The 16,086-nt window shown below is 45.0% G+C and overlaps 1 protein-coding gene across 1 annotated transcript in view; it reads left to right on the top strand.

Moving 5' to 3' along the window:
* Positions 1-16,086, top strand: part of LOC126980796 (sodium/myo-inositol cotransporter-like) — a 170,099-nt gene that overhangs the window by 25,526 nt on the left and 128,487 nt on the right. Inside the window, exon 4 of the mRNA XM_050831081.1 lies at positions 6,137-6,241. Within this exon, the coding sequence (XP_050687038.1) occupies positions 6,137-6,241 (105 nt within the window). The remainder of the gene's footprint in view (positions 1-6,136; positions 6,242-16,086) is intronic.

Below are 16,086 nucleotides of genomic sequence, written 5' to 3' on the forward strand. Positions count from 1 at the left end.
AGTGAATAAAAAAGAAATCTGAGAAATTTGTTTTTTTCGCTCAACATGACGGAGACATCTTAAAATATCATGTGGCAATATTTTTTTTTTTATAATTTAAATCCCTAGCCCGCGAGGCGGGCATTTAAACAGCTGGCCGTGTCGATTTAAAGGGCGCCTTGCGCGCCACCACATGTGCTATGTATAATTGCATTTATATGTGTAGAATCGCCATTATAAAAACATTTTTGAAGTAAATTTCGTCATTTAACACTCTGGTGACATATGAGCGGGCAGTCACTCCTCGCCAGGCTCGCCTTGTCGCCTCAGCCCTCAGGGACAATCAGTGTACCTCAGCTATCCTTAGAGGAGGTACGCGTCTGCGAGCGAGCTGTCTGCGAGCGAGCTTTACTTTCCAAGAACACTTACTCATACTTACTCAAGTATGACTTATAAAAGAAGAGACGTCCAGAAGAGGACTGGTAATTTAGGGAAGGCTTAATCGAAGCGGTGGAGGCAACGACGAGCGGAGGAAGCTGAAAATTATATCTCGACTTCAACCCCCGTTAGTGAGTCAACACCCTCGCAGCTGCGGCCACCATCACCACCACCACCACCACCACAACCCAGCACCAGCGCTACCCAGCCACCACCACCATCACCACCACAACCCAGCACTTCCTTCACGACAACACAGCCCGCGCCAGTACCCTCTCCACCTCTACCTGCCACACCACCACTAGCACCGAAAGGGAAGACAACGTACGATATAAGACAAGAACTTCTCTCTAATATCACATCCACCACCCCTGAACCTGCCGAGACACAAGACTTCTTCCCTGTCACCCTTGCTCAACTGGACACACTAGTGGAAAGGCAGAGGTGTCCAGTGCAGTCATGTCGGAAGAAGGTGACGGTCATAAGATCTGGCGACACCCTGAAGACAGTGTGCAAGGAATGCCGCACTGTTATCTCCTCTACCTCCCCTCCTACTTATCGGAAACGCGGATACGACTACTCTACCTCAAACTACGCCAAGTGTACTGCAGCCTCGTAACTGGAACTGGTTATGTGGGCGTCAGATTACACCAAGCTCTCGTAACTGGAGACAAAATGAATAAGGCAGCATTCAACACGTACTGCAGACTACTATACGGGGAGATGCACACCATTTATGAAGGAAAGATGACAGAGGCTAGAGCTGCAGTATGGAAATACTACACTGAAAGGCTACAGCGCACACCTGATGAAGACGGCAACCTTGATGTGGACGTCAGTTTTGACTGCTCCTGGATGAAGAGGGGGCACAAATCCCACGCCGGCGTTGGGTTCGCTATGGAAGTCAACACTGGCATTGTCGTAGATCTTGATGTCCTTTATAACTATTGTTATATTTGTAGCCTCAAAAAGCCTCAGAGGGAACACGACTGCCACAAAAACTTTGATGGGAAGGCTGGGGCAATGGAGCCCGAAATAGCAGTACGCATCTGGACACGCTCAAAAAACTACAAGATGCGCTTTACCACCTTTGTCGGCGATGGGGACTCTAGTGCCTACAATGCAGTGTGCAAGCTAAATGATGGAAAAGGCCCCTATGAAGTCCCCGTTACCAAAGAAGAGTGCATCAACCATGTGAGCAAGAGGATGGGAGCCAGACTGAGGAAGCTCAAGAAAGAAACATACGAAGTAATCACCACCAAGACTGGAAAGAAAATGAAAAGGAGCATATTAGGAGGAGCCAACATGCTCACAGATGACATAATAGATAAACTGTCATCCTATTACGGGAAAGCAATCAGAGACAACTCACAGGGGAATGTGCACGATATGCAACGAGCAATATGGGCAACATATTATCATCTGTCAGCCACAAACAAGGAGCACTACCACCAATGTTGCCCAAAAGGTGAAGATTCCTGGTGCTTTTTTAACAGAGCAGATGCTCTAAAACTACCTGAAAGTGAAAAAGACCACAAGAAGAAGAAACTCTACCTGGCTAAAATCCCAAAGGAAAAACTACAGTACATAAAGGGAGTTTATAAAGATCTTGCTGATCCTGCTCTTCTCCAGAGATGCCTGAAGGGTGCTACGCAAAACCCTAATGAGTCTATACATGCTAAAGTTTGGAATAAGTGCAGTAAAGCAAAATTTTGTGGAAGAATGAGACTTCAATTCATCTCAAGACTCACAGCCTTGGAGCACAACTTTGGATACGAAGACTCCAATATAATAACTCATATCCTTGGAACTCAGTCATCAATACAAGACACAATGAAGTGGATGGACAGTCGTAGAGCCTCAAACGCAACACCAAAGCAGAAAAAGAGAAAAATAGAGAAAAAAGATGAATCATATCAACCTGGAGAGTACTAGATAAAATCTGGCGACAAAGAGGAAGGTGGTGCCTTCTGATACCCTCACCTTAGAGTGACTAATACCTTTTTTATAAACGGAGGGACCAGATACCATATCTAATCCAGGAAGAAGACAGAATAAGCTACATTCTGTGAAAATTTCATGCCAATCTAAGCATTGCAATAGGCATGACACTAAGAAACTGAGAAAAAAAATTCAAAAGCCGTTTTCTCGAAAACATAAAATTTTCACTAAAAATAATTTCAAAAAATCAGCAAAAACACTGAGAGTTTTTTGTGACATACCACTTAAAATAACTACTAAAGAGTAATTTTTTGATGCGAGGAAATTTTGAAAAGATGAAAAAAAAGCATGAAAAAGGGGTCCATCCAAAATTATTATTATTATTTTTTTTTTTTTATGAAAAACTAAAAAGAATTTTAAAATTTCCTCCCATCAAAATAAAGATATATAAGCAAGGTTTCTCTACAATTTTTTTCAAGTTGATCGACAAAAAAATAAAAGCTGTGAAATAAAAAAAAAAAAAGTCAAGTTGCTTTAGTATCCCCTTCCATTTCACCCATATCGTATCAAAATCGCTAAATCATGTTTATAAACAACAACAAACAACATACTAAAATTTCAAAGTCATAGGACGTACCATATGCTCAGGAGCGACACCCCCAGTCCTTCCCCAGTCCTACGTAAACGCTCGTAGCCTACGTAACAAATTTGAAGACTTAGAAGTCCTCGCAGCTACAAATCATTATCACATCATCGGAGTCACAGAATCTTGGATAGACACTTCAAATAGAGATTTCATTGCGGAATATAGATTACCGGGTTATACCATCTTTAGTCATGAAAGAGAGAACAGACAGGGCGGAGGCGTTATCTTTTATATCCACAACTCTCTCCATCCAGTATCCGTGAAAACAGATATTATAACCAATGTAGACACGATCTTCATTGAAATTAAAAATAAATCTCGTAAAATAGTAATTGGACTTATCTACAGACCGCCAAGGCAGACTCTTGATATCGACCACGCATTAAGTGAATTTTTATTAGAAACAAGTAGCAGTTGCGAGGCAGTAATTGTTGGGGACTTTAACTTGCCAGTGAAAAGATGGGGTGAACCGTTGAACTGTCATACAGGGCTCGACCTGTACACAAATTTACTAGAAAGTGATTTGCATCAACACGTTCAAGAACCGACTCGGGAAAATAATATACTTGACCTTATCTTTTCAACGACAGCTGATCTAGTTAACGAAGTAAATGTTGGCCCAATTTTTAGTTCTAGCGATCACCGAACAATCACATTCAGCATCAATATGAAAGAAAGTAAAGTAACTCCTAGCAAAGAAAAGATGCCTGATTATCAGAGAGCGAATTTCGTAAGACTCCGATCAATTCTAAATAATTCTGACTGGACTGAAATCACGGCGGAAACAGATATTAATAAATCTTGGGGGGCCTTCACCACAATATTGAGCATTGCCATAAGCATATGCGTACCCTAACGTAACAGACGTTCAGCTTCTAAGAAGAAACCAAAATGGTGGAATAACGAAATTCAAAATAGCCCATCTCTTAAAAAATGCGTATACAGTAGATACATATCAACTCAGAGCGAGGCTGACAAACTAGAGTTGGACAGAATTCGCCGCGAAACCAAGAAATTAATAAAACGAAGCAAGAAAAATCTTGAAGAATATATAGCGGAAACAAGTAAATTTAATCCTAAAGAATTTTTTAGCTATGTAAATAATAAAAAGTCACTCACTTGTGGTATCGGACCGCTACAATCCTAAATAACTTTTTCGCATCCGTATTTACCGACGAAGATTGTTTATCACCTCAACCGCCGGAGGTTAGAAGGGCCGAAAAGATGTTAAGTGGCGTGCTCATCGTAGAAAGTGACATTTTACGCACAATTGAAAAGATTAAAGTAACTAAAGCTCCTGGTCCAGACAAAATTACCCCTAGGGTCTTAAAAGAAATCAAACATCAAATTTGTAAACCGCTCTCCATCATATTCAATAAATCTTTAACAGCTGGAAAGGTTCCGTCGGATTGGAAACTTGCAAATGTCACACCAATTTTCAAAAAGGGAGACAAGTCTCATCCAGGAAACTATCGACCAATTAGCCTGACATCGATTGTTTGTAAGTTAATGGAGACTATCATTCGCGACAATATGGTGAAATTCTTCGAAGAAAATAATACAATAAATAATTCGCAACATGGCTTCCGTAGTAAGCGTTCGTGTTTGACTAACTTACTTGATTTTTTTTCACTATATTTTTGAGGTGTTCGATGAAAGCAGATCAGTAGATATCATATATCTGGATTTTCAAAAGGCATTTGATAAGGTCCCCCACCAACGATTGCTCAGCAAACTATTGGCGCACGGTATCTCGGGTAACATTCACAATTGGCTTGCGGACTGGCTCTCAGAGCGGAAACAGAGAGTAGTTCTAAACGGTGTTACATCTAACTGGCTCGATGTCAAAAGCGGCGTACCTCAAGGATCAGTGCTTGGCCCCATGCTCTTCTTAATTTATGTTAATGATATCGATGATGGGCTCACTTGCAAAGTATCAAAATTTGCTGATGACATAAAAATTGCTAGTAAAGTAACTGCGACACTCGACGAAGAAGCTTTACAATCAGATCTAGATCGACTTGCAAGTTGGGCCAATCAATGGCAAATGAAATTTAACGTTGACAAATGTAGTATTGCACATCGGAAAAAATAACAATCGCGTTCGGTACGTAATGAATGGCCAACAACTTTCTGCAGTAAGTGAAGAAAAGGATCTTGGAATCACGCGATTTAAAGCCCAGTCAGCATTGTTCAGAGGTAGTTAAAACTGCAAACAAATTGGTTGGCTTCATCGGACTAGTCTTTAATAATAAATCGGAAAAAGTAATATTAAAACTGCATAATTCGTTGGTTCGACCCCGTCTAGAGTACTGTGTACAGTTTTGGTCTCCCTACTACAGAAAAGACATAGAAAAGTTGGAACGGGTCCAACGAAGAGTAACAAAGATGATTCCTAGGTTGAGAAATTTGTCATATGAACAAAGGCTTCAAGAAGTAAATTTATTCAGCCTATCAAAACGAAGAATGCGAGGCGATCTAATAGAAATGTTTAAAATGTTTAAAGGATTCAGTGATATTAATGCGGAAGATTACTTTACAATTGATCGATCAAATAGAACAAGAAGAAATCACAATTTGAAGATAAAAGGTAAAAGATTATCGTCGCACGAAGCTAAACACTTCTTCTTCAATCGAGTTGTTAATGTTTGGAACTCTCTACCTTGTGATGTCGTTGATAGTACAACAGTTACGGCCTTCAAGAATAGATTAGACAAGTTTTTTTAATCCAACCAGCAACTAAGATATTACTCATAGTCGTAATAACGTTAAGTTCTTTCGAATACTGGTGTCCTTGTCCGTTTTTATCGCCCGGTTAGTGGTAGCAGTAATGGTAGTTCTTTCCTCTTTCCTAGATAAATTCCATGCAGTTTTTCCATGCTGCATGGTTCTTTTTCCTTTCCTGCCAGCTTTGGCTGGAGGGATGGGGGGTGGGGAGGAGCCTTCGCCTTTGCTGTCCTTCATCTTCCACCTTTGATTAGATAGTTAGTGTAGCTTGTCACAAACAACCTCGTAAGGACCAGCAGGTCTGCTGTTGTTTGTTCTTCCTTTGTGTTCCCTTTGTGTATTACACACACACATACACACACACACATACACTGCTCTTAGAGATTCTCTTACTTTTTTCTGCAGGTGGGCGCCTCCCTCTTCGCTAGTAACATTGGGTCTGAGCATTTCATTGGCATGGCAAGCTCGGGTGCAGCAAGCGGCATTGGCATTGGGGCCTTCAACTTTAACGTGAGTACAACTTTCGTTATCAAACTTTTCTACTTTACTGCTTCTGTCACATCCACTGTTTTTTTTTAAAACCTCGAGCATCAAGGATCGAAGACTGGGTGACTGGCTAGATCAGGAAATTTGAGAGAAAGGGTGAATGTGTAGAGGAGTGAGAAGGCGGGATGATAGGTAAGGGAGAGTGACTGATGACTTATGAGTGGTGATAAGTGACTGACAGCTGGTAGTGGGTCGGAACTGATGCTGGATATTTGGTTGTGGGCATTTTTACATCATTTATTTTTGTGCCACTGGGCTGCCTCCTTTACTGTAAAATTATCTAGTGATGATTGATGACTTTTGGTGGAGCGGGACTGATGACGAAAGACTGGTGCAGAATCACGACTTTTGACTGCAAACAATTGGTAGAATCGGACTGAGCAATGATGACTGATGACTGGTGATTGAGCTGGATTGATGGGTATTGACTGGTAGTAAGGCGAGTCAGATGAGTGTTGACCAGCTGTAAATTGGGTCTCATTAGTGATGATTGGAGGTTAAGCTTAAGCGGGACTGACGGCTGGAGAGGCACTGGTGTTGGACTGGTAGTGGAGCGGAATTGATGAGTGATGTCTGGTAGTTAACCCCTTGACTGCGGATTTCCTATAAGGAGACATCACCAAGCTACAGGAGTGGAGCAAAAAGTGGCTGCTACAATTCAATGAAGAAAAATGTGAAGTCCTGCACCTTGGGAGGGGAAATCTAGCACATCAATACCACATGGGAAACACAGAGGGAGAGAAAGACCTGGGAGCATATTTCACCAGGCTACCAGTGAAGGCGAAATCCGTGCCATTCGCAGCGGACGTGTTAAGTAGAGGTGACGACTGACACCTGGTAGTAGAGGGAAAATGGTGACTGATGACTGGTGGTATATTGTTAATTATGAATAAGGAGACTGGTTGTGTAGCGGTATTATTGACTGATGACTGTTAGTGGATGATGACTGGTGACTGATAAGTGATGACTGGTTGAGTGGGACGGATAACTTATGACTGATAATTGGTGGTGAAGTGGGACTGGTGACTTATAAAAGGTGGTTGACCGTGAATGATGACTGATTACTAGTGACAGAGAGGGAGTGATGATTGCTGACTGGTGGCAGAGCCGGATTGATTGATTGATTGATTTCAATTAGGCGCCGCAACAGCCAGGGTCATATGGCGCCGCATTCAATGAGTTAAAAACAAAAAAAACTAAAAACTAAACTAAACTAAAAGGGCTAAAAAAAGGAACCTAAAAAGTAAATTAAGAGCAAAGCCAAACAAAACGAGACGAAACGAATCACAGAGAAAACGGTCATAACTCATGGAGAAGGCCAGCCTTCTCCATTAAGAGAATTACCTCATGTCCCGGGGAAAGGCAGCTCCCTCCCAGCATCAGCGAGAGACGGAATGATCCGTCTTCTCCCCGACACTGCGACAGGTATCGCACTCGCAGGTCCCCCAAACTGGGGCACTCGACCAGCAAGTGCCGCACAGTCAGGGGAACCAAGCAGTCATCACAATAAGGCTGTACCCCCCGGAACATGAGGTAACCATGTGTTAGACGCGTATGACCCGTCCGAAGACGGGTCAAGGCTGTCTGCGAGCGACGGTCACGGACACTTTCGTATGACCAAGGACGAGACACAGTCCTGGTAATTTCTCCCATTATGGAAGTCGCACCCCGAGCATTCCACCTCTCCTGCCAACTGGCAAGAATTGCCTTGCGAATCTCTGGAAACATATCTGTACATGGGACAGCACTAGGAGGGGCAGCTCTAGCTGCTGCCTCCCTTGCAAGTCCATCAGCTCGTTCGTTCCCGGGGTACGCCAACGTGTCCTGGAACCCAACAAAACCCAACGCGATATCCCCTGTTGCTGAGCAAATACAGCCACTCGAGAGCAGATAAAACTAGGGGATTAACAGAGGGAGTAAAGGAGCCCAGCGCAGAAAGAGCGCTACGAGAATCACTAAAGATCATAAAAGAGTCCACAGGAAGCGTAAAAATAATCTTTAGAGAGAGGACTATTGCAGACAGCTCTGCAGTAAATACAGAAGCAACAGAGGAAAAACTACCTCCCCGACAGAAGGAGGGGAACACAACACCAAAGCCAACTCCAGCATCCAATTTAGAGCCATCAGTAAAGACAGGGATGGAGTCCGAGTGTTCAGTGAAATGCTCTAAAAATAAGGCTCGGGACGCAGATGGCGGTAAATCCCTCTTACTATCTATAGTGGGAGAACACAGGGATACACCGGGCAACATAAGAACATAAGAACGCAGGAGTCTGCAAGAGGCCGGTAGGCCTGTACGAGACAGCTCCTTTGACCCTAAGCTCCCGTGTATCTAACCCCACCTAATATCGCTGTCCATGAATTTATCTAGTCTATTTTTGAATGTGACAATTGTATTGGCACTCACCACATGACTGCTAAGCCTATTCCACTCATCCACCACCCTGTTAGTAAACCAATTTTTGCCTATGTCCCTGTTGAATCTGAATTTATCCAGTTTAAACCCGTTACTTCGTGTCCTACCCGGTTCTCTTACCAACAAAACCTTATGAATGTCTCCCTTATTAAAGCCCTTCATCCATTTATAAACCTCGATCATGTCTCCACGCACCCTTCGCCTTTCTAGAGAATGCAAGTTTAACTGTTTGAGTCTTTCCTCGTATGGCAAGTTTCTCAACCCCTGAATCATCTTAGTCATCCTCCTCTGCACCGATTCTAACATTTTGATATCCATTCTATAGTAGGGTGACCAGAGCTGAACCTCATAGTCAAGATGAGGTCTAACTAATGCTAAATATAATTTGAGGAAGACTTCGGGGCTTCTGTTGCTTACGCTCCTTGAAATAAATCCCAGTACCCTATTAGCTCGATTTCTAGCTTGAATGCATTGTGCCCTTGGACGGAGATCAGAACTCACTAAGACCCCTAAATCCCTCTCGCACCCAGACCTACTTATGAGAGTGTCATTTAAGCAATAGTTATGTGAGGGGTTGTTCCTACCTACACTCAGAATACTGCACTTCCCTACATTGAACTCCATCTGCCATTTATCCGCCCAGTCATATAATCTGTTGAGTTCACCTTGGAGAATACTAGCGTCCTGATCCGACTCAATTACTCTACCGATCTTGGTATCATCTGCAAATTTACTAACATCACTACTAATTCCTGTGTCTAAGTCATTGTTATAAATAATAAACAAAAGTGGACCTAATACCGAACCTTGTGGGACCCCACTCGTAACACATCCCCAGTCAGATCTTTTACCATTGATTTGCACTCTTTGCTTCCTATTGCTAAGCCACGCCTTGACCCAGTTCAAAACTTTACCCTCTACTCCGTGAGCCTGTAATTTAAGCAACAGTCGTTGGTGAGGAACTTTGTCAAACGCTTTACTAAAATCAAGATAGATTACATCATAATTTTCATCTCTGTCAACCGCCTCAAATACTTTATTGTAGAAGGACAAGAGATTGGTGAGGCATGACCTACCTTTGTGAACCCATGCTGCGAGTCGTGAATTAAGCTATGTTTCTCTAAATGCTCCTGAATGTTCCTGGCTATTATGGACTCCAGCATCTTCCCTATAACCGATGTTAAGCTAATTGGGCGATAGTTTGAAGCAACTGACCTGTCCCCTTTTTAAAAATCGGCGTCACATTAGCTACTTTCCATAGGCTCGGCACATAGTTGTATTTACCGACATCTTAAAGATGTCGGTTAGTGGGTCACTGATTATATCACCTAACTCCTTTAATACCCTCGGAAATATCCCGTCAGGACCTGGCGACTTGTTCTTCTTAAGCTTATCTATCTCATCCTGAACTACTTGCCTGGTAATGATTATATCCCTCAATTTGTCGCCATCCCGCCCTCGTACACCTGAACTCTTTCCGGTATAGTCGTTCGATCCTCCTGTGTGAATACTGAAAGGAAGTAGTCGTTCAACAATGTGCTCATATTTTCGTAATTTTCTACTAGCTCCCCTGTGTTTGTTTTCAGCGGTCCAATTTTCTCCCGTGTTTTTGTTCTATACATCTGAAAGAAGCCCTTAGGATTACTTTTCGCCTCATTTGCTACTTTGATCTCATAGTTCTTTTTTGCTATCCTGGTGTTTTTCTTAACTAATCTAGATAGTTCGACGTACCGGCCCCTGAGATGTGTTTCCCCATTCTTTATTTTCTGATAAATTCCCTTCTTTAACCCAATCTCGTGTTTTAGTCCACGAGTCATCCACTTAGGATCATTGTTTTCTTTTCTAAGTGTTCGCTGTGGTATATGCTGTTCTTGCCCCTCTACTATTACTCTAACTAAATTATTGTAAGACATTTCTACCTGGTTCTCCTGGCTCTCTAATCCGCAGTTCTGGCCCTTATGAATCCCTAAATTATCCCAGTTTTCCCCTTCAAGATGTCTTCGAAGCCCCTCGTAGTTTGCTCTTCTAAAATCTGGCACTAACACTGGGTTTGGTTCGCGGGTTACCGCCCAGTCTAAGCTAAAACGAACCGTTCTGTGATCACTATTTCCTAACTCTCCGCCCACCTCCAACTCACGTAGCAAGTTCCCATTATTGGTTATGACTAAGTCTAATATGTTATCTCCTCTGGTAGGCTCAGTAACTACCTGCTTAAGGAAGTTATCTTGTATAACTTCAAGAAAGTCCTCGGCTTCCAGGTCACCCACTAGATCTTCCCAGTCTATATTCCTATAATTAAAGTCCCCCATTACGCAGACATTTCTACTCATACTCGCCCTGCCAATCTCCTGTAGTAATATACTCGTGTCCTGCCTGTTAAGGTTGGGTGGCCTGTATATAACTCCTAGAGTTAGTTTTTCTTTCCCTTTGTAAACGTCCACCCAAACTGATTCTGAATCCATGTTAGTTTTGACTGATTTGTTAACTAAACATTTAAGTGAGTCTTTAACATATAGCGCAACTCCACCTCCCTTTCTGCCCCTTCTGTCTTTGTGAAACATCTGATAACCCGTTTTTTCAAATTCTGATCTAAAATTTCTATTAGCAGTGTCTATCCATGTCTCAGTGATCGCTATTATGTCAAAATTTTCTGAACAAGCTTCACCCCTTAGTAAGTCTATCTTGTTTCTGAGGCTCCTGTTGTTAGTATAGAAGATTCTTAGCCCGTCCTCTGTTACTCCCCTAGAATTACTTCTAAGCTGCCTGGTTATATTATGAGCTAGATGTCCCCTCCCATTACTCCTCCCATTGCTCCCATTACTCCTCCCTCGCCTATACTAAAAATCCCTCAGGGTACCAAGTGCTCGCTCAAGGGAGTCTGAGAGAGCCTCAACACCCTTGAACGTCAAGTGTATCCCGTCACGGGCGTAGAGGGCGTCGTTGCCAAAGAAGAGGTCCCAATTGTCGACGAACAGCCACCCATTTCGCTCGCAGTGCTCAGCAGGTCTGCTGTTCACTGCTATCGCCCTGGACAGCCATCCATCGCCAACGCCCCTCCTTGGCAGGACGCCACACACTACTGGCGACCCACCAGCGTCACGTATCCTGCCTAACAATTCTCTAAAACGCCTGAGAAGGTCCTCGCTTGGCACACGAGAAACGTCGTTTCCGCCACAGCTGAGAAAGACAATGGAGTTCGATCCCTCGCTTGCCATACACGCCTCAATCCTGTCTGATATATGGCCCACCCCTGCCCCTGGGAAACACACCCTCGTCCTGTTCTTATCCTTGGAGCAAAAATACCTGTCAACATAACGAACCTGACTATCACCAACAACAAGAACCCGACGGTCGGAAGAGGGGCCAGGAGGGGGGGGGTGAAGGGGGGAGGGGAGGGACCTGCTGTGAAGAACGAGGACAAATTGTGGAAGAGGTGGAAGGTGGAAAGGGGGAGGAGGAGGAGGAAGAGGAAGAAGGAGAAAGGGAGGTGTGGTGGGGGTGGGAGGAACGGACGAGGAGAGGGAGGAGGAAGAGGGGGAAAGGGAAGGTATGGGACAGGTGTTGGAGGGAGGGACGAGCGAGGAGGCGGAGGACAAGGGGGAGAAAGAGGGAGAGGAGGAGGAGGAGGAGGAGAGTGGGCGGGAAGAGGGGAGAGGGGGGACGGAAGAGGAAGGCGAGGAATTGGAGGCGGAGGAGGAGGAGGAGGAGGAGGAGGAGGAGGAGGAGGGGGACGGGGAGGAGGAGGAGGAGGAGGAGGAAGGAAGAGGAGGTGAAAGGGAGAGTGAGGTGGGGGACGGAGGAACGGACGAGGAGAGGTAGGAGGAAGAGGGGGAAAGGGAAGGTGAAGGACAGGTGGGAGGGAGGGACGAGCGAAGAGGCGGAGGACAAGGAGGAGAAAGAGGGAGAGGAGGAGGAGGAGTAGGGTGGGCGGGGAGAGGGGAGAGGGGGGACGAATGAGGAAGGCGAGGAGGAGGAGGAGGAGGAGGAGGAAGAAGAGGAAGAAGAGGAGAAGGAGGGGTGGGAAGCGGGGAGATCGGAGATGGTCGAGGAGGAGGAGGAGGAGGATGGGAGGGGCTGCTGTGTGGGTGAAGACAATACTAGAGGGGAGGAGGACGAGGGAGAAGAGGAAGAGGAAGGGGAGGAGGAGGAGGCGGGGCTTGTTGCTGCTGCACTAACCAGTAAGTGTACCTGGGCGGCGAGAGTCGTAACCCTATTCTCTAACTCTATGATCCTCTGATCATCCTTCTGAGTCTTAACGCAGAACCTACAAACGTCCTTGTAAAGAAAGTACTGCTTGGCCATGCGAAGGCCACACCCAGAACAACGCTTGAGGGACGTCATGGTGAAGGTATGGGCGAGGCAAGACGGAAACAATTAGGCGCGTTAAGACGATAACAAAGTACGCAGCTGCGGTGAGGTCGTCAGGTCAAAAATGTGTATCTAGGAAAACAAACCAACAGCTGCTGTGAGGTCGCAGTCAGGTCAATTCCCCGGGGAAAAGGGTGTGTCTCGGGTAAAAAGGCGCGGTTATTTCTACCCACCAAGACAAAACATAGGCCAATATTAATATACTGAGAAATCACTTATGTAAAGAAGATAATAACTGTGTTCACTAGGTTTGCGCGGAAAGTGGATTATCTAGTGTTTTGTGTGGACTTAGAAATTAACGTAGCTTAGCGCGCCTGATTCACGTAGTCCTATTATCACAGCACAGTAAAGTATCCTAATAATAGAAGGAGAAGAAAACACAAAAGCAATATAAAAAACACAAAAGCAATATAAAACCGTGTAGCACTGGGTTGGCGTGAAAGAATGTTGAATTTAGTGTAGATGTGGGGAGCTTAATACACTTGTCCTAGGAGTAACTGTGGATCACTATCTAACTAAGTAAATACTAAATCAGAACACTTAGCGGTCTGTAGTAGAAGGCGGGGTAATCCTCCTGGTTTTGTAGTCCTCCAGTACAGCAGCAGTTCACAGAAGCACAGAACGCCTCACACCGCGAAAGCAGAGGAAAACAGAGGAAAGAGCGAGTTGGCACCACACAGCAGCGGGGTAAAGTCACGTGTGAACCCAAGGAAGGTCGCGCGCTGACTGAGGAAGGTCGCGCGCTGACTCAGGAAGGTCGCGCGCTGACTCTATCCAACTCTAGGTACTCGATAAGGGCAGATAGGAATGGGAGGGAAAGACAACGGTGTCATGGCAGACGCTACCCGAAACCCAAAAGGTTTAGGGAGACTAGGTCGCTCATCATATGCAGGCGAACGGGAATCCCGCAAAATTGACACACAAGGAGCTGATTCTGGAAGGCGTTGGACGCGGAACCAGCAACGGAATAGAGAGGACTGGCGTCTCAAATCCAGAGGCAGGACGCCAGCATCCATGAGGAGGCTAGGTATCGGTGAAGACCGGAATGCACCAGTAGCCAAGCGGACCCCGGCGTGATGCACTGAGTCCAACACGCGTAGGTGAGCCTCCTTGGTGGAGGAGTATACCTCGTAGCCATATTCCAACTAGGAAAGGATGAGTGTTCTGTGGAGGAGGAGTAGCGTGTCCCTGTCTGCACCCCAAGAGGTATGAGCTAAAACACAGGGCTCTCTGACAAGCCGCCTTAACGTAACGTAAATGAGGCACCCAGGTTAGACGGCTACCAAATAAAAGGCCGAGGTAACGAGTCGTCTCTACACAGGACAGTCGCCTATTACCAAGATATAAGTCAGGGTCCGGATGAACGCCTCGAAGACGACAGAAATGCATAGCTACTGTCTTTGAGGACGAAAATCGAAAGCCGCGCGTATTTGCCCAACTGGCGACTCTATTAATAGTCAATTGCAGTTTTCGTTCAATCAACGACATCCTTGCCGCAGAAAACGAAATGGATAAATCGTCTACATATAAGGAGCTATGAACTCCATCAGGCAGGACACCAACGACTCCATTAATAGCCACAGCAAATAGCGTAACACTGAGAATACTTCCCTGCGGTACATCATCCTCAAGTGGACAAACCTCGGAAAGAGTACTCCCCACTCTAACCCGTAAAAGACGATGAGATAAAAACTACTGAATAAAAACAGGGAGACGGCCACGAAGACCAAACTCAAACAGGTTTAGTAAAATACTACTAAAATTCCATGACACCAAGCGGTGTCATAGGCCTTCTCCAGATCAAAAAACACGGTCACCTGGTGGTGGTTATTGGCAAACGCCTCACAAACTGAGGATTCCAAGGATAAAAGAGCATCCGAAGTGGACCGCACCTTTCGGAAACCATATTGCACCGGGGTCAATAAATGCCGGCTCTCCAAGTACCACATAAGCCTGACATTCACCATCTTCTCCATCACTTTACAAATGCAGAACGTTAAAGAAATAGAACGATAGTTAGTTGCTTGGAGATGATCTTTCCCAGGCTTCAGAATGGGGAGAATTACAGCCACACTCCACAGAGATGGAAAATCACCGGTACGCCAAATGAAGTTGTAAAGATCCAATAAAAATGTAAAACCACAGTCAGACATGTGGCGTAAGAAAGCATAAGGGATGTCGTCTGGACCTGGCGAGGAATCATGACACTGGGATAAAGCCGTCTTCAACTCGGAGAGAGAAAATGGGATATTATAAGATTCCCCTCCGGCGGAAGCGAAGTTAACGCCGAGTGATTCCAAATCCCGGCGATGACGAGCCCCTGGTGCAGTAGGATCTTTCCTAGAGACACTGGCAAAGTGCTTGGCGAATAGGTCAGCAACAATCTTAGGGTCCGCCACCGTCTCCCCTGCATGCGATAGCACTGGAGGGGGAGGGGGGGAAAACTTCCCAGAGATCTTACAAACTCTGTTAAAGACTTCTGTGAGTGTAGTTCTGGTAGTGATGGAAGAAAGATAAACCTTCCAAGCAATTCGTTGAGTCTCCTTGAAAGTGCGTCGTGCTCGAGCACGCGCTCACCGAAAAGCATCCAAACACTGGGGGTCCCCACGGTGACGATGAAGTCGAGAGAATGCAGCACGCTTCTCTTGCACAGCAGTAGTGCAAGCGGCGTTCAACCAGGGAACAGGACATTTAGGGAACTGGCCAGACGTCCTGGGGACCGATTGAAGGGCTGCAGAATGTAGGGCATCAGTGAAATAGGATGCAGCCTCGTCAGAAGTTCCAAAAATCAGCCAACGGACGAAGAGAGGAGCTAAGTTCCGTAAATCGCTGCCAGTCTGCTTTATCTAGACGCCAGCGAGAAAGGCGTGACTGTGGTACAGAATCAATGCGTTACAATAAAATTGGAAAGTGGTCATTGCCATACAAGTCCGGTAAGACCCGCCAACGAAAATCAGGAAGAGAATTAGAAGTGCAAAGTAAAAGATCTATAGAGGTAAAAGTACAAGTCTGGCTATGAAAATGT

Source organism: Eriocheir sinensis, chromosome 45 (assembly GCF_024679095.1).
Source record: "Eriocheir sinensis breed Jianghai 21 chromosome 45, ASM2467909v1, whole genome shotgun sequence".
NCBI lineage: Eukaryota > Metazoa > Arthropoda > Malacostraca > Decapoda > Varunidae > Eriocheir > Eriocheir sinensis.